The 24,802-nt window shown below is 47.1% G+C and overlaps 1 protein-coding gene across 1 annotated transcript in view; it reads right to left on the bottom strand.

The window, feature by feature from the left end:
- Nucleotides 1-17,451: 17,451 nt before the first annotated feature.
- The window catches only part of LOC109911028 (putative uncharacterized protein C19orf81), a 26,208-nt gene continuing 18,857 nt past the window's right edge, over nucleotides 17,452-24,802 (bottom strand). Inside the window, exons 2-4 of the mRNA XM_020510266.2 lie at nucleotides 24,389-24,509; nucleotides 20,410-20,549; nucleotides 17,452-17,791 (exon numbers count right to left, since the gene is read on the bottom strand). Coding sequence (XP_020365855.2) covers nucleotides 17,587-17,791; nucleotides 20,410-20,549; nucleotides 24,389-24,509 — 466 coding nt within the window. The 3' untranslated portion in view covers nucleotides 17,452-17,586. The remainder of the gene's footprint in view (nucleotides 17,792-20,409; nucleotides 20,550-24,388; nucleotides 24,510-24,802) is intronic.

Here is a 24,802-nt window from a genome sequence, read left to right as displayed (position 1 = left end):
CTCCCTCCATCCCCATCTCCCACCCTCCATCCCCTCCCTCCACCCTACCACCTCTTCCATTTCTCCTTCCACCGCTCCCTCCATTCCCATCTCCCACCAGTCCCTCCCTCCCCCCTCACACCTGCAACCAATTCACCCCTTCCCCCACCCCCCTTTACCCCGCAGTCCTCCCTCTCTCCATTCTCTCCTCCCCCCCAACCCTCCCGTTCGCACTCCCTCCCCACACTCCCTTCCACAACAAATTCCACTCTGACCTCACCTCCCCCCCCCACCCTTTCTTGGCCATTCCCCTTCACAAACCTACTCCAGTGGGTGACAAGGCTGGTTATTGTACAAAGCCAACACTGCACAGCTGTTTTTACCAAGACTCCAGCACCAGCTCTGATCAGCGACAGAGAGTTTCGGGGAAAGAGGAAGTCTCTGCCATTCTCCAGGGGGATACAGGACCACTCACCGCCACCCAGACAGATTGTCTCATCGATGGGGTGGGGGGGGTGGAACTGAGCCTTCTTCCCCTCCCACCTTTCCAATCGTGTTTCCCAAGCCCAAAGTAGATTCTGCTCTTTCTCTTCTGTTCCACGGTGTGAATTGTTATCAGCAGTCATCCATCTCTCTCTCTCTCTGTCCATTCTTGGGGGCTCAAAGCCTCTTCATCTTTCTTCGCTGTGATAGCTGCTCCCTTCCCTTCCCACCTCACTCCGAGGTGATCGCAAAATTTGCCCCTTTCCACCACCAGGAAACCTGACTGTCCCCACACACACACCCCCACAGGAACAGACAGAGTCCCCTTCAATCCCACGTGCCTGTTCTCCTGCTCAGTGTTCCATTTGCCGGCCATTGTCCCATATCCCTTACTGCCTTTGAGAAATGAAGATCTGTCAGTCTCATTTTTAAAACTGACATTGATCCAGCTTCATTTGCCCCATTTACAGGAGTTTGTGTGTTCCCTCATTTCACTCCTGAAAGGTCTGGCTCTATTTTTTAAACTCTAGATTCCCAAACCCAGCAGAAATAGTTTCTCAGTCTCAGCCCTATTTTGAAAACTTTGAACCTGTTAGCTAGCTAAATTCTAGGGCATAGTCTCTTTCTGAGTTGTGTAGTCTCTCTCAGATGTTCATCTATCATTGTACACACATGCATAGACACACACACGCATGCACACAAACAAGTACATGCATTCACACACACATACACACACGCACGCATGCACACAAACAAGTACATGTGTTCACACGCACGCACACATTCACATGCACACACACAAGCACAGGGACCTGCAGACACAATCAGACACATGCAGACACAATCACACACACATCTGCCCACACACACATGCACACACATTCACACGTGCGCATGCAGACATACCCACACACACACACCAACACACACACCAAAACATACACACATACACCCACACATACACACTTGCAGACACAATCACATGTGCACACCCCAACGTGCATGCAATGTACACACACGCACCTGCACACACACATCCACACACCCATACCACATGCATGTACCGACGTGCGTGCAAACACGTGAACATACACACAAGCACACGTGCGCACAGAGGAAACACATGCAACCTTGCTCATGTACCAACAGATCTTGCATGAGGTTCACTGTATTGCTTTGCTCAAATAGTTTTCCAGCAGTAATGTTACAATGCATGTTAGGAAGAGTGTTAAAGGGAGTCAATATGAACTGAGAATGCACCTTTAAACTCACACAGACCGTCAGCCTCATACAGTAGCACACAAGGAGTCAGGAGTAAATGTGAGAAAGGGTTAGGACACCAGAGTGTCCAATGGTCTGTGTGTTTGAGGCGAGATGTTTTGTGCTTGTTTTCACATTCCCATTGTACAGTGACTATTCGGAATAGGAAGAGCCTATGTAAACATGGCACACTGCAGCACCTCCACTAGGGGTGAGTTTGATGAGGTGAGAGCAGGATTGACATTGTGGAATTTAGGGTGGTGGAAGTTGACATTAAAGCAGTGGATGCAAGAGATGACATGAAACGCTGACATACACATGGACTAGCAGTGCCCTTCCCACCCTCCTCCACACTGGAACATGTACGCACTCTTCCCTGCACCGTACACACTGCATTCAGATAGCACCCCTCCCCCAAAAATCAAATGAGGTTGGCAATGGAGCCTCTGGAGTTATCTCTGAACCGACAGTTCTTGAGAAGTTAAAGAATGTTTTGTGGTTTAGTTTACGATGTGGTCGTGTTTTACAGCGTGCAGTGGTGAAGAGGGGCAGGGAGCTCTATCTTTCTCCAAGTCACTCTCAGATTGCAGGCATTTCTGCCCTTGAGCCGTTAGGCAGTATCAGTAAGCAAGTTGCTATGAGTGGATTTCCTGCCAATTTTGAATCCCTCCCTCAGCTGGAGATTATACACCATATCTATCCTGCATTTTATTACTGGGTCTTGCTCTGATGATTTGTCTGTGCTTTAATCTCTGACCTCGGCCTGTGTTGAACCCAGTAGGAACCTCAGCAGCAGACCTTGTGAGAATGTCAAGGTGACGAGACAGGATAGAGATTAGGGAGGAATGGAGCTTCCTTCAGGGAGAGGCTCTCAAGTCCTCTGGGATTGCTGACCAGAAGCAAGGGTGGATTTTTAGCCATCTAAGAGTCTCCCAGGGATGAGGGTCTGGGGGGAGGGGGACAATGGAAAACTGTCCGTGTGGAATGGTGAGACTGTGAGGTCTCCTGGTTTGTGAATATCCTACCGAACTGCACTGGCCGCAAGGCATCAGTGATAAGCCCTGGTTTGTCCCATGTTTGTGGCTCTCAGTCTAACACCAGCCCCATGGGAGGGGGCGATAGAGCAGGTTGGGCACATAGCCATTGGAGTTTGAGAGAACGAGAGGTGATCTTATTGAAACATAGACGATCCTGAGGGGCCTTGGCAGAGTAGATGCGGAGAGGATGTTTCCCCTTTGCTGGAGTGCAGGAGGGAGTCTAGATCGAGGGGGCGCCATTTGTAAGAAGTGAGAAGGAGGAAAGTCTTCTCTCGGGAGAAGAGTATTTGGAAGCCTCTTTAACAGAGAGCAGTGTAGGCTGTGTCAGTGGATTAAGGCGAAGGTGGACAGATTTGTGATCATCAGGGCAGCCCAAAGGACAGGCAGCAATAAGCCACAATCAGATCAGCTGCAGTCTCATCAAATGGGAGAGCAGGGTCGAAGGGGTGAATGGCCAGCTCCTGCTCTTAATTCTTGCAGTGTTGTGAAAAGGGAAGCGTTCAAGGCTCCTATTTCTAAAGTACAGTCCTATGACCCCTATCACACAAAGAGGACGAGGACAGTAACTTGCTCTGCTGTTGCTCCCCAAGTGAATAGTTCAGTCCAATGGTCTCTTGCAATGTGACCTTGAAGGACTGGCACTGCCTGAGGTACCGTACCTCATCGAGAAGAACAATACCAAGGCTTTTTTTTACCCTTATAGATGCCCACTGTTTCTGTGGAATTCTGAGTGAAGGTGGCAGTGGGTCCTTGCCGCTGTCTGCAGTTCCTCTCAGACCCTTGACCCTGCCACTGGAGATAGAGATGAATTCTTTTCTTGAAGGTAAGTTTTCAGAATGCAGCATTGCCCACCTACCCGAGTCTCCCAGCAGGCTCTCTTTGTAAGTGCTCCAGGTTATTAATCAGTCAGTACCCTCAACCTGTTTATCAGCAACCTTAACACAATTCACAAAACATTCATGTGTGTCAGACCAACAGATGTGAGTTAGCACAGAGGAGAAACTACAGACAGTATGAAGATAGGTTAAGTGGGTTCATGACATGCCTGGGAACAGGTTGAAAGATGATGAGGCCTAATTTATATTAAAAAAAGGTCAGTTGAAGCCTAGAAGTTATTGGCTACCATAGAGTATTTATTCATAGGCACAGCAGTCAGAATTCAACCCATTTGGTTGGAACAATTTCCAACCAAATTATAAGCAAAACTAGTCATCGATTCCGCTTGATCATTCCCTCAGCCTGATTTTAACTCCTTTCTAGTGAATAAAGTTTTTAAAATGTTGTTAGGGTGTGAATGTTGCTGGCCGGGCCTGTCCATCTGTTTTTGCTTTTGACAAGGCAGATTAAAGTTGAGATTTCTTGGCCCTCTTTCCCCTTTCTTGTGTAAGTAGTGTGTATCTTCCTGATAAAACCCCTCACGTCTTTTCCCTAGGGTGAGGGGGGAGTCCAAAACCAGAGGGCACGGGTTTAAGGTGAGAGGGGAAAGATTTAAAAGGGACCTGAGGGGCAACTTTTTCATGCAGAGGGTGGTGTGTGTCTGGAATGTGGTGGAGGCTGGTACAATTATAACATTTAAAAGGAATCTGGATGGGTACATGAATAGGAAGGATTTAGAGCGATATGGGCCAAATGCTGGCAAATGGGACTAGATTAATTTCAGGTCAGCATGGACAAGTTGGACCGAAGGGTCTGTTTCCGTGCTGTATATCTCTATGACTCTGTGGCTCTAACTGATGTGACCTGTGGTCCACACCTTGTACATTTGTATTGAATCAGAAATCTGGAGTTACCAACCACCTCCCACCATCACCACCTTCATTCTGGTTCTTCGAAGGAACTTTATTCACTCATGAGTTGTGGGTGGCAATGGCTGGGCCAGCATTTGTTGTTCTTTCTCAGTTGCCCTGGAGGTGGTAGTAGTGACCTATCCTTGGGAACTGGTGCAACCCATGTGCTGTAGGTAGACTCACAATGCTATTAGGGAGGCTCCTTTCCTCAGGCACCTTCGGTATTTTTAAAATGATTCAGTTGGAACCAGTCTATGTAAATTTTCCCATCTTCTAGAGAATACAATCCATGTATTCCTTCCTCCCCCCACTATGTCCAGTGCCCTGTAAGGGCAATAGATGGTTCAGATCACAATCTTTTAGAACAGAGAACAGTTGCCAGGATCCAAAAGGACATTCCTCCACTGTCATCTCTATTCTAACAGCACCCTCACTGCACAGGGAGAGTGAAGAAGGCAGCTCACCATCACCATCTCAAGGGGCAAAAAAGGGGTGTGCAAGGGATGATGGCTAATGTCACTGGATTAGTAATCCATGGATTTAAATCCCACCAGGGCAGCTAATAAAATTTAAATTCAATGAAAATAGCTGCACTTAAAATGGAGGGAGCCATCATCCTATTCTCATAAACCTCACCTAGTTCACTAAAGCCCATCAGGGGACGGAAATCTGCCATCCTTACTTGATCTGGCCTACTCGTGACCCATAGCAGTGTAGGTGGCTCGTAACTGCCCTCCGAAATGGCTGAATAAGCCTGTCCCGTCAAGTCTGATACAGATGGCCATCAAAAGCTGGCCTTGCCCACATCCCACAAATAAGTATGAATCCTGCGGCAAAGTGGTAGTGTACCTACCTCTAAGCCAGAAGACCTGGGTTCAAGTCCCAACTGCTGCAGACATACATGGTAGCAGAATGTTAACAGAAATGTAGATATTTTTTAAAAATGTTAGGTTCCTACTGTGGGGAGAAAGCAGAGTTCTGAAGAAGGGTTGCTAGACCTGAAACGTTAACTCTTGTTTCTCTCTCCACAGATGCTGCCAGACCTGCTGAGTTTCTCCAGGACTTCCTGCTGTTGATTTTTTTTTGGGGGGGTTCCTACTGTCCTGTCCTTACTCATGAGTCAGGATTCCAATCCTATGGAGGTGTGTGTCATAGTGTATCTGAACTGGATACAGCTAAATCTAAATCCTGTGTAATCTCTTGCTGGCAGACTCCCTCTGCTGGTACATGTGCAAAATGAGCCAGGCAATCTTAAATGCTTGATCGTGGGGAGGGTGAATTCTGCGATCATTTCCAGCCTCCTGCTTTCCCCCTTGCAGACTTCTGACTTTTTCTCTGCTGTTGCTACCAACAGACCAATCTCGCCATCCACTGTCCTTCTCTCTCCATCTGATTCATCCCTCCATCTCTGGGTCTTCAAAGCAGGGAGATCAGCTACAGATCCTGCGGCTAATTGTCCTCCAGTGTTTTAAAGGGCTTCTCCGTTGTAGAGCTCGTCAACTCCTTGCTATATATATTTTTAAAAACTAAAAGAAAAAGAGAAAAAAAAGGATAAAATGGACAAATTGTCTTCCATTTGAAGAGGGGTGTGGTTTCCTCTCCGGCCCTCACTTACCTTCTGTCCGTGTTGCACGATGTTTAGATTCTTTGTGGTCGGCTTTGTCTCTGAGGTTTGTTGAAGGGGCTCCGAGTGTTTGGGGTGGGCTTTAAGAGAATTGAGAAAAGCTTTATTTAACTCGGGGAGGGGGATATTCCAATGACCGTTCTAAAATCACATCCAATGTTAAAATGGGGGTGATTAAAAAGGAAACTTTTTCCAGGCGGTCTCAGGGATGAAAAGGACATTCCTTGTGGAAAGCAAAAAGGCAATCTTCTTTGTTTTTTTTGTGACACTGACTGGCGCAAAACTAGGAACGTGCTGTGTGTTGCATCTGACAGGCAAGGTGTACCGTTTACTTTTATGGTTCTTTACGTGACTTGTCTGAAAAGTTGTGTGTGTGTGGGGAGGTGGGGTTTGAAAGTAGCTCTGGCTCCCAGATTGAAAGTGTGAGTGAAGTGAGGTTAAAGCAGATACTGCTGGACCCCTCATTATAAAACCGCTGCTTGCCTACATTGTTTGGAATCATTGCAAGATAGCATTTAATTCTGACATGTGAATGTTAACTGTGCAGTGTTTCTAGTTTCCCTCCCCCCCGCCCCACTCCAAAATCCCTTTGGGGTTGTATCTGTATAATTTAAGAGTTTTGTTTTAAATTAAGATATTTTAGCTAAAGTTTAGGCTCCCACATCTGACAATAAGTAGTCTGGGTGAACCTGCTTCTGAACTCAAATAGGGGATTGTAGTGCCTACTGCTGCCCTGCCATTGGCTAGCACCCACTCAGTAATGGGGGGGCATGATGCCAACTCAACCCAGGCACTCCAGGGAACGCAAGATGCCCTATGTGGGATTTCTGCGATTCGTTTCAACCCCCTTGCGGCTGGTCCACTGCGTTTCCCTGGGAGAGGGTGGGTAACACAAACAGAAGTTGCTGGAGAAACTCAGCAGGTCTGGCAGCATCTGTGGATACAGAAAGCAGAGATAACGTTTCGGGTCCAGTGACCCTTACTCAGAACTGATTGTATCTGGGGAAATGTGAGTGTATATTGTTGAGGATGGGGCTACACGGTGGCCCAGTCGTCAGCACTGCTGCCTCACAGCACCAGGGACCTGGCCTCAGGCGACTGTGTGTGTGGAGTTTGCACATTCTCCCTGTGTCTGCGTGGGTTTCCTCCGGATGCTCCGGTTTCCTCCCACAGCCCAAAGATGCGAAGTTTGGGTAGATTGGCCATGCTAAATTGCCCTGTAGCATGCAGGCTAGGTGGGTTAGCCATGGTAAATGGGGGATAGGGTGGGATGCTCTCTGAAGGGTCAGTGCAGACTTGATGGGCTGAACGGCCTCTATCTGCACTGTAGGGATTGTAAGATTCAACAGTGGGGGAAGGGTAGGAGTAAATGACAGGTGGAGATGGAGCCCAGAGGGAAAGAACAACAGTTGGACAGACTGAGGACTGGGTAATGGTCAGTCTGGAGGAATCAATGGCTGCTTCATGGGACCATGAGTAGCTGACAATGGGTTGTTTGTGGTAGCAGCCCATGTGATAACAAGGCCTGGTGTGAGGGGGGTTTGGGGTCTTACCCATTCCTTTATCTGTCCAACTATTATTATCTGCCTTTCTGGGCCCCATCTCCACCTTGCTTATCCCTACCCGCTTCGTCAGCACACACACCAACCTTTTCCCAGCTACAGTCAGGATCACTGGACTCAAAACCTTAACTCTGTTTCTCTCTCCACAGATGATGAATTTCTCCAGCAATTTCTCTTTTTCTTTCTGATTTCCAACATCTGCAGTTCTTTGCTATTTTTGTTTGAAGGCTGGGTAACATCAGATTGGCTACATCACACCATTTTAAATGCCAGTTATTGAAGGGGCAAGTAGAATTTGCCAGCGACTGCTGGAAATTAATGCCCTCTTTCCCCCTTTTTCAATGCTTTCCTGTGGCGGGGCGGGGAAGGGTTCAGAGTTCTGACACTTGGGTGACACCACCTTAATGTGTGGCTCTGGTCTCACCTAGTGGACGCTGCTGTGGTATCTCTTAGCAGGGCATTGGTGTGAATGGGGCAGGGTGATGAGCTGATCATTAGCTGAGGTGCCATCAAATGGGACGGCGCCAGATGAGGCCGTTCGGCCCATCATTCTTGTGCTTCTCCTCATCGGATGTTCCCAGAGCATGTCAGGGCTTACTTAAGATGGGGGAACGGAACACATTTAGTATCAGGGATAACACAGTGTGGAGCTGGGAGGAACACAGCAGGCCGGGCAGTATCAGAGGAGCAGGAAAGCTGACGTTTCGAGTCGGGACCCTTCTTCAGAAAATTTCGTGTCAGCTTGGTTTCCCCTTTTAAGCGGAAAGGCAGATAAGCTGTGGTCACAGCTATCCTAATGTCTACACAAGTATCGGATTGGAAGCTCAATTGAGGGCTGCCTGCACGGTCAGTTTCTGCAGAATGAGACACCAGCTTGTGGGAGGGTCAGGTGTGTACGAGCCTAAAACTCAATGGGTTTAATTTATTCCAAGTGGCACTCAGCAGGCAATAAAATGCCTTTAAGGAGAGTCGCTGATAGTTTGCAGTGAGTGTGTGACAGAGCCTACCTCTGTGTGTGTGTATTTTGTCTATGTGTCTCCTACATGCACTCCGACAACACCACACACACATATCCACCCATGTGCCAAAACTGTTTGGGGGGGGTGGGGTACTTGCCCTTGGGGTAACCGTGAGATGACGGTCCGCTTTGGCGCTAGAGAGTGGCTCGGTGGTAGTGCCTCTGCGCCAGGAGTCCCACACCTGCTTCCAGTGGGGTGTCACAACGTCCCTGAACCGGGGGTGATAGGAAGTCTCTGCAGTTCGGTGTTCCCTGGACTATGACCTCCGAGCCTCTCCTTTCTGGAGGCAGGTAGACAGATAACTGAGTGAGCAGCTGCTGATCAGTCTGTGCCCGGTTCCTCAATGTGCCAGGGTGTCCCCCCAGCCCAGCTGCCAGCTGCATGCAGTGCCATTCCCCCTCCCGGTGATTATTGAACACGCTGCTCTCTGTCTCCGCCTGCCTTGTTGAAATGCGTCGCCTGATTTCGGACGTGGCGCTGGTTTTGTTCTTTGTGCTGCTTGAAGTTTGTGGGGTGGACGCCGGTTTTGCCAGGGGCCAGGGTATTGCAAACTGAGCTCCCCCTCTGCCATCGCAGTGCCAATGTGTCCCGTGCCAAGACTCTACAATCGAACCGTGCCAAAGTCAACTGTGCCATAGCTGCCCTCTTCCAGTGCCAGTAGAGAGAGACAGAGGTGGGTGGTTCCTGTTCCAAGCTGGTCTTTGCTGATGGCTGCCTGGGCAAAAACCTTTCAGAGTTCCGCTTCCAGAAAGCTCCCTGGGGGAATTGAGTCTGGGGCGGCGGGGAGCAGAATCTCCCACTGCCCATGGCCATTTGGCCCATCCTAATCCCTTGTCAGGTTAGGCCCAGTTAATTTATTAAAAGAGAGGGGAAGCTCCTTTTGTCATGTTTCCCGGTGCCGTCCATCCTTCCTGGGACAGATACAAAGCGTGTTCTCTGGTGCCCGTTTACCTCCCCCCCCCCCCCCCAAGCTCCTTCCTCTCTCGCAGACCAGTCAAGCGAGAGAGGGGTAGGTTCTATCTCAATGTACAAGTGCGTGCAAGTTCAGTGCCTCAACCCTTCCCCCCCCTCCAACATCACCAGAATGTCTGGGTGGCTTCTAAATGCACTCATTGTCTCTCGGACACAGTTCTGTTCGGAGAATGGAGGAGAAAGGGTTTTGGTCCCTGAGAGGGACAGATTGGGAAAAAAAAAATCTTCCCCCTTAATCCCTTTCTCTCTCCTCTCGACATTCACCTCCTTCCAGGTTTCCCTGCGGGACGGTTTGGCGAGGTGTCACAGCCGCAGAGGGAAATTTGTTCGTTTTTTTTTTAGATTTTTAATTCAGTCAATGGGGTGGGGTCTGGTCCAAAGGGAAAACAAAATAAATAACACACACACACACACACACACACACAGATCTAAGGACGCCCACGGTTCCATGAGAGCTCAGTCCTACTGAGAGATGGCTGGAACAACAGAGGCTGGGAGCTGCTTGCACTCTGCACAGGTCCCGTTAGATGTGTCAAGGCAATTGAAAACTGCGTGTTTCAAATAAAAAAAATATAAAGGGCTCGAGAGTGTGAATGTACCTAATACAGAAATGTAGAGAATCTCAACGAAGTCTAAAGATAAATTGAAATATTGTCTCTGATAAAGAATATTAATAACCTCTGTTACCATTTTCCATGTACTAAAACTACTAGAGTGTAAAAGAGGTGTTTTCTGCTGCTTATCTCAGTATACCAGCTGAAGAATAAGTAATCTGATTTTATTGCATATCATGTAAAGTGTACATAAACAGGGAGAACATTCCGGGAATGCATTGTGTACAGGAAATAAACAATCATAACGAATTGTTGTCTGGTGCTCTTGTTTTGGTGCATTCTGTCAAGGTTGGTGTTTGTTGTTCTCAAAGTGATACTAGTAACTGCCAATGCTGGAGAAGGGTCCAGACCCGAAACGTCAGCTTTCCTGCTCCTCTGATGCTGCCTGGCCTGCTGTGTTCATCCAGCTCCACACTGTGTTATCTCTGACTCTTAAGTTGACAGTCCACCACAAACACACGACAGGATAGGGAACAAACACCAACCTTGTGGCTCAGTCTCATCTCAGTTATTGCAGATTGAACACTGCCCTCCTAAAGCTCCCGCTGTTGATGTTTCTAACACTTGAGCCGCCTGGTTCCCTCCTTGAAAAGCGACACATCCCTAGTTGCCCCTTGATCTGAATGGCTCGCTCAGCTCTTACAGAGGGCGGTATAGAGTCAAGCATATCCCTGTGGGTCTGGAGTCAGGTTTAGGCCAGACCAAGGGCGGCAGATTTTCTTCCCTGAAGGACGTCACTGAACCAGATGGGGTTTTAACAACGATTGACCGTTGTACCACAAGACCATAAGTAATAGGGATAGGAGTAGGCCATTCGGCCCATTGAGTCTGCTCCGTTATTCAATAGGATCATAGCTGAGCGCATTAACTGTCCAGCCCTTTCCCCTTAATCCCTGACTCCCCAACTGATCAAGAATCTATCTCTCTCAGCCTGAAATATACACAAGGACTCTGACCCCCACAGCTCTCTGTCGCAAAGAGTTCCAAAGACTCTCAACCTTCTGGGAGAAGAAATTCCTCCTCATCTCAGTCTTAAATTGGTGCCTCTTTATTCTGAGACTATGTCCTCTGGTCCTAGACTCTCCCACGAGGGGAAACATCCTCTCAGCATTTACCCTGTCAAGCCCCTTAAGAATTCTACATACTTCAATGAGATCAGCTTTCATTCTTATAAACTGCAGTGAGTAGAGTCCCAACCTGCATAGCACCAGGGCCTCTGACACCAAGACTAGCGTTATGTTCCAGATTGTGAATTTAAATACCAGTGCTGGATTTGAACCTGTTTCCTCACAGAATCTGCTTCAGGATTACTAGTTCAGTGACATCTACATTGTATCATCATCTACTCCCAATGCTTCAATCAGCTTGGAAGACTGAGGTGCAGATGCAGAAAGTGAGGTAGGTCTGTGAGGGACGCAGGAGCAGATGGTTACATGGAGGGGATGACATGACAGAGGGTGCGAGAATGTTTAGTTGGAGCATAAAATGTCAGTACATGGCAATTGGGTTGAATGGCCTGTTTCTGTGCTGTAAACTCCAGGCAGTTTTCTCCCTCACTCACTCTCTCATGTCTGATGTTTTACTCTTGGGTCCATTCTAATGCCAAGGTGAATATTATCACAGTCCTTTGACAGTCTCTGGGCCATTAGTTAAAGAGATGGGATGTAGTGTTCAGAGAAAGAAGGGTTCGGGGAAGATTTACAGTATCCAAGTGAGTGAAGAAAGAGATGGAGGAGGCCATTGATCCTCTCAAAAGCCTGCCCTGTCATTCGATCAGATCATGGCTAATATTCCACCTTAACTACACTTTCATGCATTATCTCCAGATCCCTTAACCTCTAAATATTTCTCCATCTCAAACATGTTCAATGACAGAGTGACACAGCCTCCTGAGAACTCCAAACATTCACAACCCCTCTCAGAGAGGGAAAGGTATGGCCTCTCCATCCGAAATGGTCAGTCCCTTCTCTAGATAAATGCTTGGCAGTACTAAAGCTTAAACATTGCGAAAAGTTGAAACTTCATCTTGCTGTTCATCATAAGTAGGATGCCAGAAAATGCTTGAAAAGTGAGACCCCGTTTTACACAGCATGGGAAGAAGGCTTTGACTGTTTGGGCCATTCTTGGTAAAGGAGAGAGAGCAGTTAACTGTCGATCTTAATTGTCAGTAGTCATTTGGTCGGGGCATTGCCATGGGGATGCAGCAGAGTTTGGCTGTCTCCATGACCTCTTTTTTTCACAACAAAAGGCATGCATTGCTTTTTTTCTCATAGCCAAGGAAAATGTTTTATTAGCCTCAACCCCACAAAGGCTCTTAATTTTTTTCAATCAGATCACCTCACTCTTTCAAACCAATTTAGATTAGATTTAGATTTATTGTCACATATATATATAAGAAATAAAGTGAAAGGTGTCCTTCGTATGTTATACGCAGTGTTGCTAAACTCTGGTGCCATCTTGAAAGACTGAATATATTGCAAGATTTTACTGCAGTAGACACAAAAACAAAGTTGCTGGAAAAGCTCAGCAGGTCTGGCAGCATCTGTGGAGGAGAAAACACAGTTAACGTTTCGGGTCCAGTGACCCTTCCTCAGAACCAGTAGAGTTACTGCAGTAGAGTTCATCTTTCTCTCTTTTTGTTCCTCGTCTGCTGCTCCTCCAGTCACTGCTTGACATCAGCCAGGGTCTCTGTGATGGGGTGCGGGGTCTTGGTTAGGCCTCTGCCGCTGCCACTCCCACAACTGCCGAGTCCAAGCTGCAGCCATAGGCCTGGGGATGTGCAGCTTCTGTCCCTCCCGTTCCCTGTCCGACACTCCTCCAGATGCTGCCGCCGCCGCTCATCAGTCTTCAGGGTCCTCCGCCATCCCTTTCACCGACATTTCCGCTCCTTCGGGCGCCCGGGCCTAGCTGCGGAGCTGGATCCTTGGCTCAGCCTGTGAGTCCAGGCCAGGGGGAGTCAGCCCAGGACCTGCTTCTGGCTCACTGGGAGACCCCGGGCTCGGATGAAGCCTTATCCTGGTATTGCTGTTGCTTCCTCCTTCACCCATCACTCTCCAGGCTTTAAATAAAACGAAAAGAGCAAAGGCAAAACAAAGAAAGAAAAGAGAAAGAAAGCAGGTGGGAGCAGCCAAGGCCCGGGCTCAGCCCTGCTACTCTGTCCCCATGTCGGCCTGGTCATTGGAGAGGCTGCAGGAAAGACTCACAAGAACGGGCTCAGAGGAAGGGGAACCTGATTTAAAAGGTGGCTTGGAGAAGTTAGCAGAGTTTTCTGTGGAGAAGGTTGAGAGGAGATCAGACGGAGGTCCACATAATGATGAGTGGCCCGGACAGAGTAGACAGGGAGAAACTGTTCTTGCTCTTGAAACTGTTCTCACTCTTCCTATGACTTAATAGGAAGTAAAAGTGACATGAGGGGATTAAAAAAAACTTTTTCATGCAGTGAGTGGTTAAAGTGAGCAAGGACAAAGTGCAGCCGTGAGTTGGCATTAAGTTGACATGGAGCTATAAAGTACTGGGGGAGTGGGTGGGGGTATCATACATTGGCATGGAGGGTATAAGGGTCACAGGGAAAGTGTGGATGGTGGTTATGTAGTTGCCTGGTTTGGCATCACTATATTGAAAAAAAAAACACTTTTACAACCCTTCCACTGAATAATGTCTTGTACCAATGATGATTCCAAGATGTGGGGGTGGTAGAGTTGCAGATAAAGAGGGGGGGGTGGGGGGCAGCGGAACGGTGGTGATAGGTGGACACTGGTAGTAGGTATGACCTGGTTGGTCGATGGGAAGGATGAATCCAGTTGGTTGCTGGAAGGGAGGGTCAGTAGGTGGAATGGAAAGGAGAAGGTGGGGCTGGAAAGGAAGCCTGGGGATGGGTGGCAAGGTTATTTGAAATTGGGGAACTCAATGTTGAGTCCTCCAGGCTGTATGGTGTCTTGGCGCTTCCAAGATAAGGTGTTGGCCCTCAAATTTGCATTCTGAATCACTGCGACAGAGAGGAGGCCGAAGACGGACATGTGAGAGGGGGATTGGTTGTGGGATGGGGTGCAGAGTTGAAATGAGTGGTGACCAGGAGGTTAGGTTGGCCGTTACGGGCCAGGCGGAGATGCTCGGTGAAGTAGTCACCCAGTCTACATTTGGTCTTACTTATGTGGAGAAGACCACATCAGGAACACCGTTACAGGGGAAGGTACCAGGCAGGTTGGAGTGATTGGTGGGGAATGTGGCGCGAAGTAAGGAGTGGTGAAGGGAATGGTCCTTGCAGAAGGCAGACAGGGATGGGGAGTGGAAGATGTTCCAGGCGGTGGGGTCTAATTAGAGTTGGCAGAAGTGTTTGAGGATGATATGTTGGATGCGGAGGCTGGTGGGGTGGAAAGTGAGGACAAGGGGGATTCTATCTATATTATGTTTGGGGGGGGGGGTGTTCGTTTCGAGCTGTGGAGCAGGGAATGGAGGAGGCATGGTGGAGGGCTGTCTGGATGACAGTGGGCGGGGCGGAGGGGGAAAAGAGCGACATTTGAAAACAGGTGGATATCCAGGATGCTTGGGAATGGAACATCTCGTCATCAAAGATATGTGACAGAGACGGAGAAATTGGGAAAACGGGACGGAGTTTTTGCATAGTACAGGGTGAGAGGAGGTGTTTGTAAACATTCCCAATATTTCTTATAAGATAGAATGGTACAGTACAGCAACGGGTCCTTCAGCCCACGATGTTGTGCTGAATATGACGCCAATTAAACTAATCCCTTCTGCCTGTCCCTGATCCATATCGCTCCATCCCTTGCATATTCATGTGCTTGTCTAAAAGTCTCTTACACGCCCCTATGGTATCTGCCTCCACCACCACCCCTTGGCAGCGTGTTTTCCTACCACTCACAGAGTAAAAAAACTTGCCCCTCATATCAGCTTTGAACTTTCCCGTCTTACTTTAAATATATGCCATTAAACATTTTAATTCTGGGAAAAAGATTCTGACCATCAACCCTATCTAAGCCCCTCATAATTTTATGGACTTTCATCAAGTTTCTCCTCAGCCTCCGCTGCTCCAGAGAAAACAACCCGAGTTTTTCTAGCCTCTCCTTATAGCTCATACCCTCTAATCCAGACAGCATCCTGGTAAACCTATTCTGCACCCTCTCCAAAGCCTCCACATCCTTCCTGTAATGTGGCGACCAGAACTGAACACCAATGATTTAAAGGGCAGCGCATTATTTTAAACAGCCTTGAAAGTTTCACACTTCTGACTGGGTCTCCTTGTGTGGTATTTCCGATGATTTTGATTGTTGACCTGAACAGGTCAGTTGACAAAGATTTTGAGAGTAATGAGTTTATACACTTTTTATGCATATTTATGCCTACATTTAACAATTCCAAAAGATGCTTTATCTCCCTCAAGAGGCATCTGATTTCCAGCAAAGTTGTCCTGGAGCCAGATCCAAAGGGGTACTTTAACATTCCAAAAGGGTACCCTGGATTACCAAAATCCTACTTCAGTGGAGGAAGCTGTTTCCATTTTGTTTAATTCATTCACGGGATGAGGGCATCGCTGCCTTGGCCAGCATTTTATTGCCCATCCGTAACTGCCCATAAGAATCAACCACATTGCTGTGGGTCTGGATTCACATGTAGGTCAGACCAGGTAAGGATGGAAGATTTCCTTCCCTATTTGGACATTAGTGAACCAGATGGGTGTTGCCTCCAACAATTGGCAATGGCTCATTGTTGGCCTCTTATTTTCCAGATTTTTATTGAATTCAAATTCCACCATCTACTGTAGCAGGATTTGAACCCAGGTCTGCAGAACAACACCTGGGTCTCTGGATTAACAGTCTAGCAATAAAACCACTAGGCTATCACCTCCCTATCCCTCCTCTATGGCCCAGAAGCACACAAATTCCAACCCAACCCCGTAAGTGCCATATTCAGGGTTGGACTTGCAATTTCTGGGCCAACAGTTTGCCAGGAGAGAGAGAGAGAAGCTCACCATTATGGAAAAAAACTCCAGGCCAACATTTCTGCCACATCCAGGCACACTGTGTTGGGACAGTGTATGTAGAGACATGCCTGAATGGTGAGCTATTGACCTGACCTGGGTTGCCAGCCAACAAAGTACAGAAAGAACGTGCAACGACCTGAGTAAATTCCAGGACACCGTTCCTTACTTAATTCTCCCAGCTGACTTGACCTGTGAATTAGGTTGTAGCAAATCGAATCGTAATCATATGAACTAGGAGTAGAATCATGGCAAATAGCCCCTCAAGCCTACTCCACCATTCAGTAAGATCGTGCTTGATCTGATTGCTTCACATTCCAGCCTACTCTGAGTAACCTTTCACCCCCTTACTAATCAGGACTCTGTCTACCTCTGCGTTAAAAATGTTCAAATACTCTTATTCCAGTGTTGGAAGTGTTGGATTAGGACTGTGTGGAGTGAGCTTTACTTTCAGTTTAAAGGAGTCAAGGGAGCTTCACTCTATGTCCGATCTCATGCTGTACCTGTCCTGGGAGTGCAGTTTAAATGAGTTGAGAAGCTTTACTCTGTATTTGATATGTCATAACTTCCCTGGGAGTGTTTGATGGGGACACTGGAGAGGTAGCTTTTTTTCTTTCAATTTAAAAGGGTAGGGATGGTTAACTCTGTATCTAAGCCTGTGCGAGACCTGTTCTTTGATGTTTGATGGAAACAGTGTACATTGGAGTTTACTATATATCTAGTTCCATGCTGTACCCGTCCTGGTTGTGTTTGATGGGGACACTGTAGGGTGAGCTTTATTTTCAGTTTAAAAGAGTAGGAGGAGCTTTACTCTGTATCTAACTCTATGCTGCCCCTGTCCTGGGACTTTTTGATGGGCATAGTGTAGAGGCAACTTTACTTTCAGTTTAAAAGAGTTGGGGATGGTTTACTCTGTATCTAAACCTGTGCTACACCTGTTCTTTGATGGGGAGAGTATAGAAGATTTACTCTGTCTAAATCAGAAGGAGCTAGGTTGCAGCTGTCCCGTTATTTTGGGAAGGGGTAGTTGGAGATGCTCAATCAAAGTGACTCACCTCCTCCTCTTGATGAAATTGGAATCCCTCAGCAACAATGTGAATAAAAAGACAGGGCAACATGTAAAAAAGAAGAACAATAATTTATTTATTTTACAATTTTTATTGTTTTCTATTGAACACGGAGCAGCAAATGAGGCATGCTTTTCCTACCCGCTATCAGTGACCACCCTCCCCAAGCCCAGAGTCACTCTGGCATCTACCTGGATTTCACACCCAGATTCGCCGTCTCATTGAGTGTCTCTAGGACTTTCTTCTGCGCCATTACCCTGCGGAGGTGAAGCTTGTAGTCCTCCATCAAGAGGTCATCGTAACGTTGCACTGCCATGTACATTTTCTTAATGACCAGTCCAGAATTGAGGAACAAACTTCTCGTTTGGAAATCTGAAATATTTATCAGCCACCTGAAATCAGGGAAAGAAGGGCTTTAATTTCCATACAGAGTTTCTTGAGGGCATTCCAGAGTGCTTTGCAGGCAATTGGGTGCTTTTTGAAGTGTGGGCAGTGCTGTAACGTAGGAAATGCACATTCAATTTGTGCATTTTAGCTCCCACAATCAGCAACTTAGTCATGATGTGGTCATTAGTTTTGGTGGTCTTCGAATGTTCTCCTCTAATGTCTTCTGGCATTCCTGTGTCTGGAAACTGACCGATATCCCTGCTTCTGAAGTGTCCAGCAGGAAAACGCAGTGTGGAATGCTGTCAATGGATTTTGAGACTTTGCCTCAGGGGTGAGGGGGTTCAGAAATCCACACTGTGTGGAGGAGAACAATCAGTCCAGTTGGTGAATTACTGGCAGACAAGTGCCTTACCGCCAAGAGGTAGCCTCACTGAAGGAGCTGTGGCTTTGCCTGACTCAGCAAACTTCCTATTCCAGAAAGGCTGAACGGGTTAGGCCCAAATCCACTGGAGTTTACAAGAATGAGAGGACATCTCATGAGAGTCCAAAGATGTGCAGGGTAGGTGGATTAGCCATGGGAAATGTAGGGTTATAGGGATAGGGTAGGGGTGTGGGTCTGGGTGGGATGCTCTTCAGAGGGTTGGTGTGGAACCAATGGGCTGAATGGCCTGCTTCCACACTGTAGGGATTCTATGATTCTATCTTATTGAAACATGTAAGAGGGAACTGTATAGGATGGATATCAGAGGATGTTTCCACTTGTGGGGGAGACTGAAAAAAAAGGGCACAGTTTAAGAGATGAGAATTCCCTTTTCTTAGAGCATGGTCTGAAAGTTGAATTCTCTTCCCCAGAAAGTCATGAAGTCTGGATCTTTAATTTTTATAAACACTGAGATTTTTGATTGACAAGGGAATTGAAGTTTTGTTTTATTTCATCACAGGATGTGGACATCACTAACTGGACATATCCTTAATAACCCAGAGAGTCTGGAGTCACATGTTGGCCAGACCAGGTAAAGACGGCAGATTTCTTTCCCTAAAGGACATTAGTGACCCAGATGGGGTTTTACAACAATCAACACTGGTCATCACTGGGCTAGCTTTTTATTCCAAATTTTTTTTTAAAATTATCAAATTCAAATTTCAACCTCTGCCACAGTTGGATTCAAACTCGTGTCATCTTAACATTGACCTGGGGTTCTGGGTTACTAATCCAGTGACATTACCACCAGGTCACCACCTCCATCTCATAGGGGAGGAGGTGGGGGGGGCAGACAGGCAAGTGAAGTTGAGACCAGAACCTGATCTCATTGAATGGGGCTTGTGGGGTGCAGGTGTGGGAATTAGAAGCAGGATGGAAGGGCTGAATGGCCAACTTTGGCTCCTACATGACGAGACATCCAGGTTTGTGTCACCTTGTAGCCACGGTGTTAAACACCCTCAAATACCAGTACAGAATACATCCCAGTGAGGAGCAGGTCCTACATCCTTTTCTCTAATTTGTAGCTGAGAAGAAGTATCTTAAAGAGCTGACCTGTTGCTGACAGAACTGCCCTTTGCAATCAGTAAGAGGCTTTTTCTTCCAGCTGTGAGCTAAGAGACTTCACCATAAAAATGCACTTGACCTGGGTGGGTAGGGGTGGGATTGGCATTTGCTTGAGGGGCTACTTTACAAAACTTTGTACAGTCTGTCCAGTGATTTATTTTAAACTGACCCGTCAGATCCTATAGGTATTCTTTAATCAACCTGTTCAGAGATTTAGTACACAGCTGTGAAGAAAGTGGGATTTTAACTCAGGCCTCCTGGCTCAGAGATAGGGGCACTACCATTGCACCACAAGACCTCTCTATCAGAATCTGTAGTTGAAATTAAATGGAAGCTGCTGTTCTTCATCATGTGTTAAGGTGAAAAGTCTGATACCAACTAACAGAATGCAGAGCAGAAACTCAAACTGGGATCTTGCTTTTTTGTTTTAACAGGAGAGCAGCTGGTATATCTGATTAAGCTTTTATCCCAGGACAGACAGGGAATGGGTCAAGAAAAGGGCCATTTGTGAACTGAATGGGAGGTCATTCCTCCTTTGGAGATAGGGAATTGTAGATGGAATGGGGAGCGGAGCTGGGGGCAATAGTGTCACTCCTGAGCTCCAGTCACCCTTCACTACCCACTCTAAGTGGCCTGCACAGTAAGTATAACCTTCTCCTTCCACGATCCACACTCCACCACATCCCCAACAAACTGACTATCTGGCCATTCAACCACTGAGACTTTGTGGTCCTGCGCAATTGTCCTTCTGCAGGTGCCCTCAGAGTGCCATCGCTTCCCCGTTTCTCATATGAGAGCCATGCCTGTGGTGGGCTAAGGGCAGCCTCACCCACCACCCTTCCCAACTCACAAAACCCACCCTCACCCACTCCCTAGCCTCCACCCCGTTCAAACCGGAGCATCATGCTGACACCCGAGCTGCTTTGAAAAGGTGTCAGATGGTGGCAGTGGCATCCGCCCTCACCCCGCCACCCCTCACCCCCCCTCCCCTCCCCCCCCCACCCCTCACCCCACAACCCTCACCCCACCTCCCCTCACCCCACCACCCCTCACCCGAGCCTTGTCCTCATAGCTTACCTGTTCTTCAGGCCCGACGAGCCACAGATGACATTCACGTTTTCGAACTGGATGCTGGTGATTTTCCCAAGTGCAAAGGCATTGGGAAGGATGCTCTCTGCCGCTGTCATGATGTCCTGGTGTGTGAGGTCCAAGTCAGGCTGGAAGGAACAAGGTGCACAATGAGCAGTTTCCAGTGGTTGCCATCTCCTGCTTGGCCATATTTTGCCATGTAACTCTCCCATCATTGGGCGGCCCGACCATCCAATTGGAGACCCAACAGATTTTCTGTTCCCTGATTGAATGATTTTTGACCTTGGATCACAAAAAGTCTCTTTATCCACTTTCAATAATTGTATGAATAGAATAGAAAATAAACACTTTTTTATTGGCCCTTTTTGCAAGTTGGGCTTCTGGGAGGCTGCCCTCCGACCCATGGCTTCCTCAGGGGCAGCCCTGGGAAATTAACAACGTGAGATGGCCCGGGGCACTTGAGACGTGTCAAGTCCCACCTTCCCAACAGTGAAGACTGCTGTTGCCAAACAATCCTGGAGGATACACCTTGATTTGGGAGGGAGCAGTCCAGACTCAGAGGCAGAAAGTTGTGTGTTCAAGACCCATGGCAGAGAACTGAGCACTGAATCCTGCACTGAGGAAATGCTGCACTGTCAGAGATGCCAGCTTTCAAACAAAACAGTATACTGTGGCCTCAGGTAGTTCTAAAAAATTCCTCTGACATTATGCAAAGCAGGGGAGTTATTCCAAGCATCCTAAAACAGATACTTATCCTTCAAACCACATCACCCAAAAAAAGAAATCGAAGATCTGGTCATTATCTCATGGCTGTTTGTGGGACTTGCTGTGAGCAAATTGACTGTCATGTTTCCTCCATTGTAGCGGTGCTTGACACTTCAGTGATGTATTTCACTGGTCGTAAGATATTCTGAGATTGTGAAAGACGCTACATCATAGTTTTCGTTCGTGCCTCATAAATAAAGGTAAGCAACTGGACATAAGCAGTGTACCAACACCATACTGATGCAGGGTGAACTGGCACCCGGCTTATCTGAGGCACAGACTCCACCCAGGGTAATACAGTTGACATCAGCAACCTGGCCGGGACAGTGCTGAGAACAGGTTGGGGGAGGCAATTGGCTCGGGTTTCCATTCCCAGCTAGCCCTTTGTGCCTCCAGTCCACGTGGAGGAAGCAGTGGAGAGGCAAAAGGTGAATGCCCCTCACCACCCCAGTTCCCCATGGCCAAATAGCTCATGCCACTCACTGGCTGAGATCATGTAGGTGTGGATGGGGTGCCAGGGAGTGCTAGCACCCGTGAATCTGTGGCCCAACATGATTCCAGGACAGAAGGGAAAAGTGAAACAAGGGCAGGCAGCAAATTAATCTATTTCGTGGAAAGCATCTGGGCAGTGCAAGCAGAATTAATGTTTCGAGTCAGTGACCCTTGTTAAGAAACGTTAACTCTGCTTTCTCCCCACAGATACTGCCAGACCTGGTGAGTTTCTCCAGTAATCCCTGTTTTTGTTTCAGATTTCCAGCATCCAACAGCTCTTTGTTTTATAGTGATCTGGTTTTGTGACTGCTTTATTCTTCTGAATTATGAGTGTGAATAGTCAGCAAAGCACAAACTACATCCACATTTCCACCTCTCCCCTAATGATAGGAATTCCACAGATAATTAGCACTTAAAATGGCAATTAACTCTCATCACCCTGACTGTTTACTCATAGCAGTGGGTGTGTTGTACTTTAATCACTGGCTGAGGGGATTCCCAGAGGTGACTTCCTGAAATGTTGATACAACTGAACTGAGTGCCCTAAGCTAGGACACTCTGTAGGGTTTCCAACTCTACTCTTCTAAACTGAAAGTAAAGCACCCTCTACTCTTTTAAACTGCAAGTAACATTCCCTCAACACTATCCCCATCAAACACTCCCAGGACAGGTACACTGCAGGGCTAGCCACAGAGTAAAGCTCTCTCTACTCTTTTTAAACTGAAAGTAAACTAAAAGTAAAGCTCCTTCTATGTTTTTAATCTGAAAGTAAAGGAGACTCTACACTGTCCCCATCCAATACTTCAGGAAAGGGACAGCACAGGGTTAAATAGTGAAAATCCCTCTACACCTTCCCCATCAAACCCTCCCATGACAGGTGGGGCATGGGGTTAGGTACAAAATAAAGTGCCCTCTACTCTTTTAAACCAAAAGCATAGCTGCGTCTACCCTATCCCCATCAACCCACTGAGTTGCCAACTCTAACCACACCGATTCCTGGAAATTTCATCACGTGACCTCCAATCCCTGCCAAACTCCCTTAACCCAAACAATCCACACCTGAAGAAGGACTGAGGCTCCAAAAGCTTGTGTTTTCAATTAACCCGTTAGACTATACCCTGGTGTTGTGAGATTTCTGACTTTGTCCACCTCAGTCCAACACCGGCACCTCCATATCATCCCACAATCCTGTCATTGGCCGCTCAATATGTCCCTTATCTTCATGCCTGCCTTCCCATTCAGCTCATCAGAAAGTGAACCACAACCTGATTGGTTGACACTTGACTGTCAATCAACCCCTCTATATCTTTCCACTTAGCTTCCAATAATTATAGCACTCAACAGACAGCAATCACAAAGAAAATTAAACTAAAAGCACATTTTCAAATCGCGGTTTATAAAACTGCTGGCAAAATTCAACTGAGATTGGTCTTGAATCTTGCTGGAAAGAGCTACAACTTTCTGAAGCTAAAACAGAAATTGCTGGAGCAAGTCAGCAGGTTTGGCAGCATCTGTGGAGAGAGAGAAACAGAGTTAAATGAAGTTCTGAAGAAGGGTCACTGAATCGGAAACGTTAACTCTGTTTCTCTCTCCACATATACTGCCGGACGTGCTGAGTTTCTCCAGTAATTTCTGTTTTCGTTTCAGTTTTCCAGCATCGTCAGGATTTCATTTTATGTTTCTGCATCTTTTTGCCTTGAGCTCGATCAGGACAGATGCAAGAATGCAACATTTCAAAAGAGCTCAACCATTCACAGGGCATGAGTAAAGTTTGTTGATTGGTTGACAAATCGACTCTGGTTGGGCGAGGCGTTAACGTGGAGCAAATTCCTATAATTCTGTCCTTAAAACTTTAGTATCACAAAACACAAATCCCCATTGGTGTGTGTGAGCCACCTCTGATGTGTGTCATTCTCAGTGCCACAAATAACAAAGTAGGAACATTGCCCCCCGCGACAGCGAAAGCAAGTAGAAAACTTGCTTTAAATGGTTCCAGTGTGGAGGAGATATTTTTGCTTCAGGTTTTAGGCTGGGGTTGCCAGAGATGTATCCCGTGGAGAAAAGGAGATTGAGGAGAAATTTAATCGAGGTGTACAAGATTAAGGCAGGTTTAAATAAGTTAGATAAAGCAATGATCTGAGAGAGGTAGATTCTTGATCATCTTATGGGAAAAGAGCTCCAGGTCATGACCATTCACTGTAGGGGAATCTAGCATTATAGGGAAATTACAGGAATATAGACGGGAGGAATATAGATGGGAGGAATGTGGATGGGAGGAATGTCAGATTAGCCATGATTCTGTTGAATGGAGGAGCAGGCTTGAGGAGCCAAACAGCCTACTCCCATTTCTACTTCTAATGGTCTTAAAAACTATTGCAATAACAATTTTAAAGTGTTCAGCCGAGGCAGGAGGAATGTGAGGCAGGTTGGAGCAACCTTTCCACAAGGATGGTTGAAACGAGATGGGATGGGAAATGAGGAGAAAATAAACCGTAAGGTCACAGGACAGAGCACTGATCTTCTGTGGATGGGTTCTGAAGGTTCCTGCCAGACAGAGAGGGAAGGAAAGGAGGAAAAGGAAAACACAATTTTAGAGAAACATACGGAGGAGGAGGAAGCGACAAAATGAAGGGCCGGTGACTTTGTGATGCAAGAAGGAGTCACGAGGTCCCTGAAGACCAGAGTAACTTAGAGAGGATTGAGCATTTACCGGGCATTCCACACAGATGGTCAATGGCTGCGATTGAGGCGTATCCTGAAACTTTCGAATTCCTGGCATTTCCGTATCCAGAGATTCGTATTTGGAAATGAATTGCTTCAAGTGTTTCTTCCTATTGTAAACACCACAAAATACAAGATTGTAAAATGGTGTTTAACAAAGTTCAGCACTCTAACGGGAATTTCTCTGTATCTGGTCTCTCTCTCAGGGAAGTATCAGTACTCTAATTGGAGTTTCTCAGTCCACCCTCTCTCTCTCAGGGAGATATCAGTATGCTGACCAGTATCTCAGTCTCTCTGAGTCCAGGAAATATCTGTACACTGTCTAATGTCTCTCAGTTCCCGCTCTCTCATGAAGATATCTGTACACTGACTGGTGTCTCTCAGTCATCTCTCTGAATCCGGG

The sequence above is a fragment of the Rhincodon typus genome, chromosome 37 (assembly GCF_021869965.1).
Source record: "Rhincodon typus isolate 14 chromosome 37, sRhiTyp1.1, whole genome shotgun sequence".
NCBI classification, from domain to species: domain Eukaryota; kingdom Metazoa; phylum Chordata; class Chondrichthyes; order Orectolobiformes; family Rhincodontidae; genus Rhincodon; species Rhincodon typus.
The sequence above is the reverse complement of the archived record's forward strand: the minus strand, read 5'-3'. Positions and strand labels throughout refer to the sequence as shown.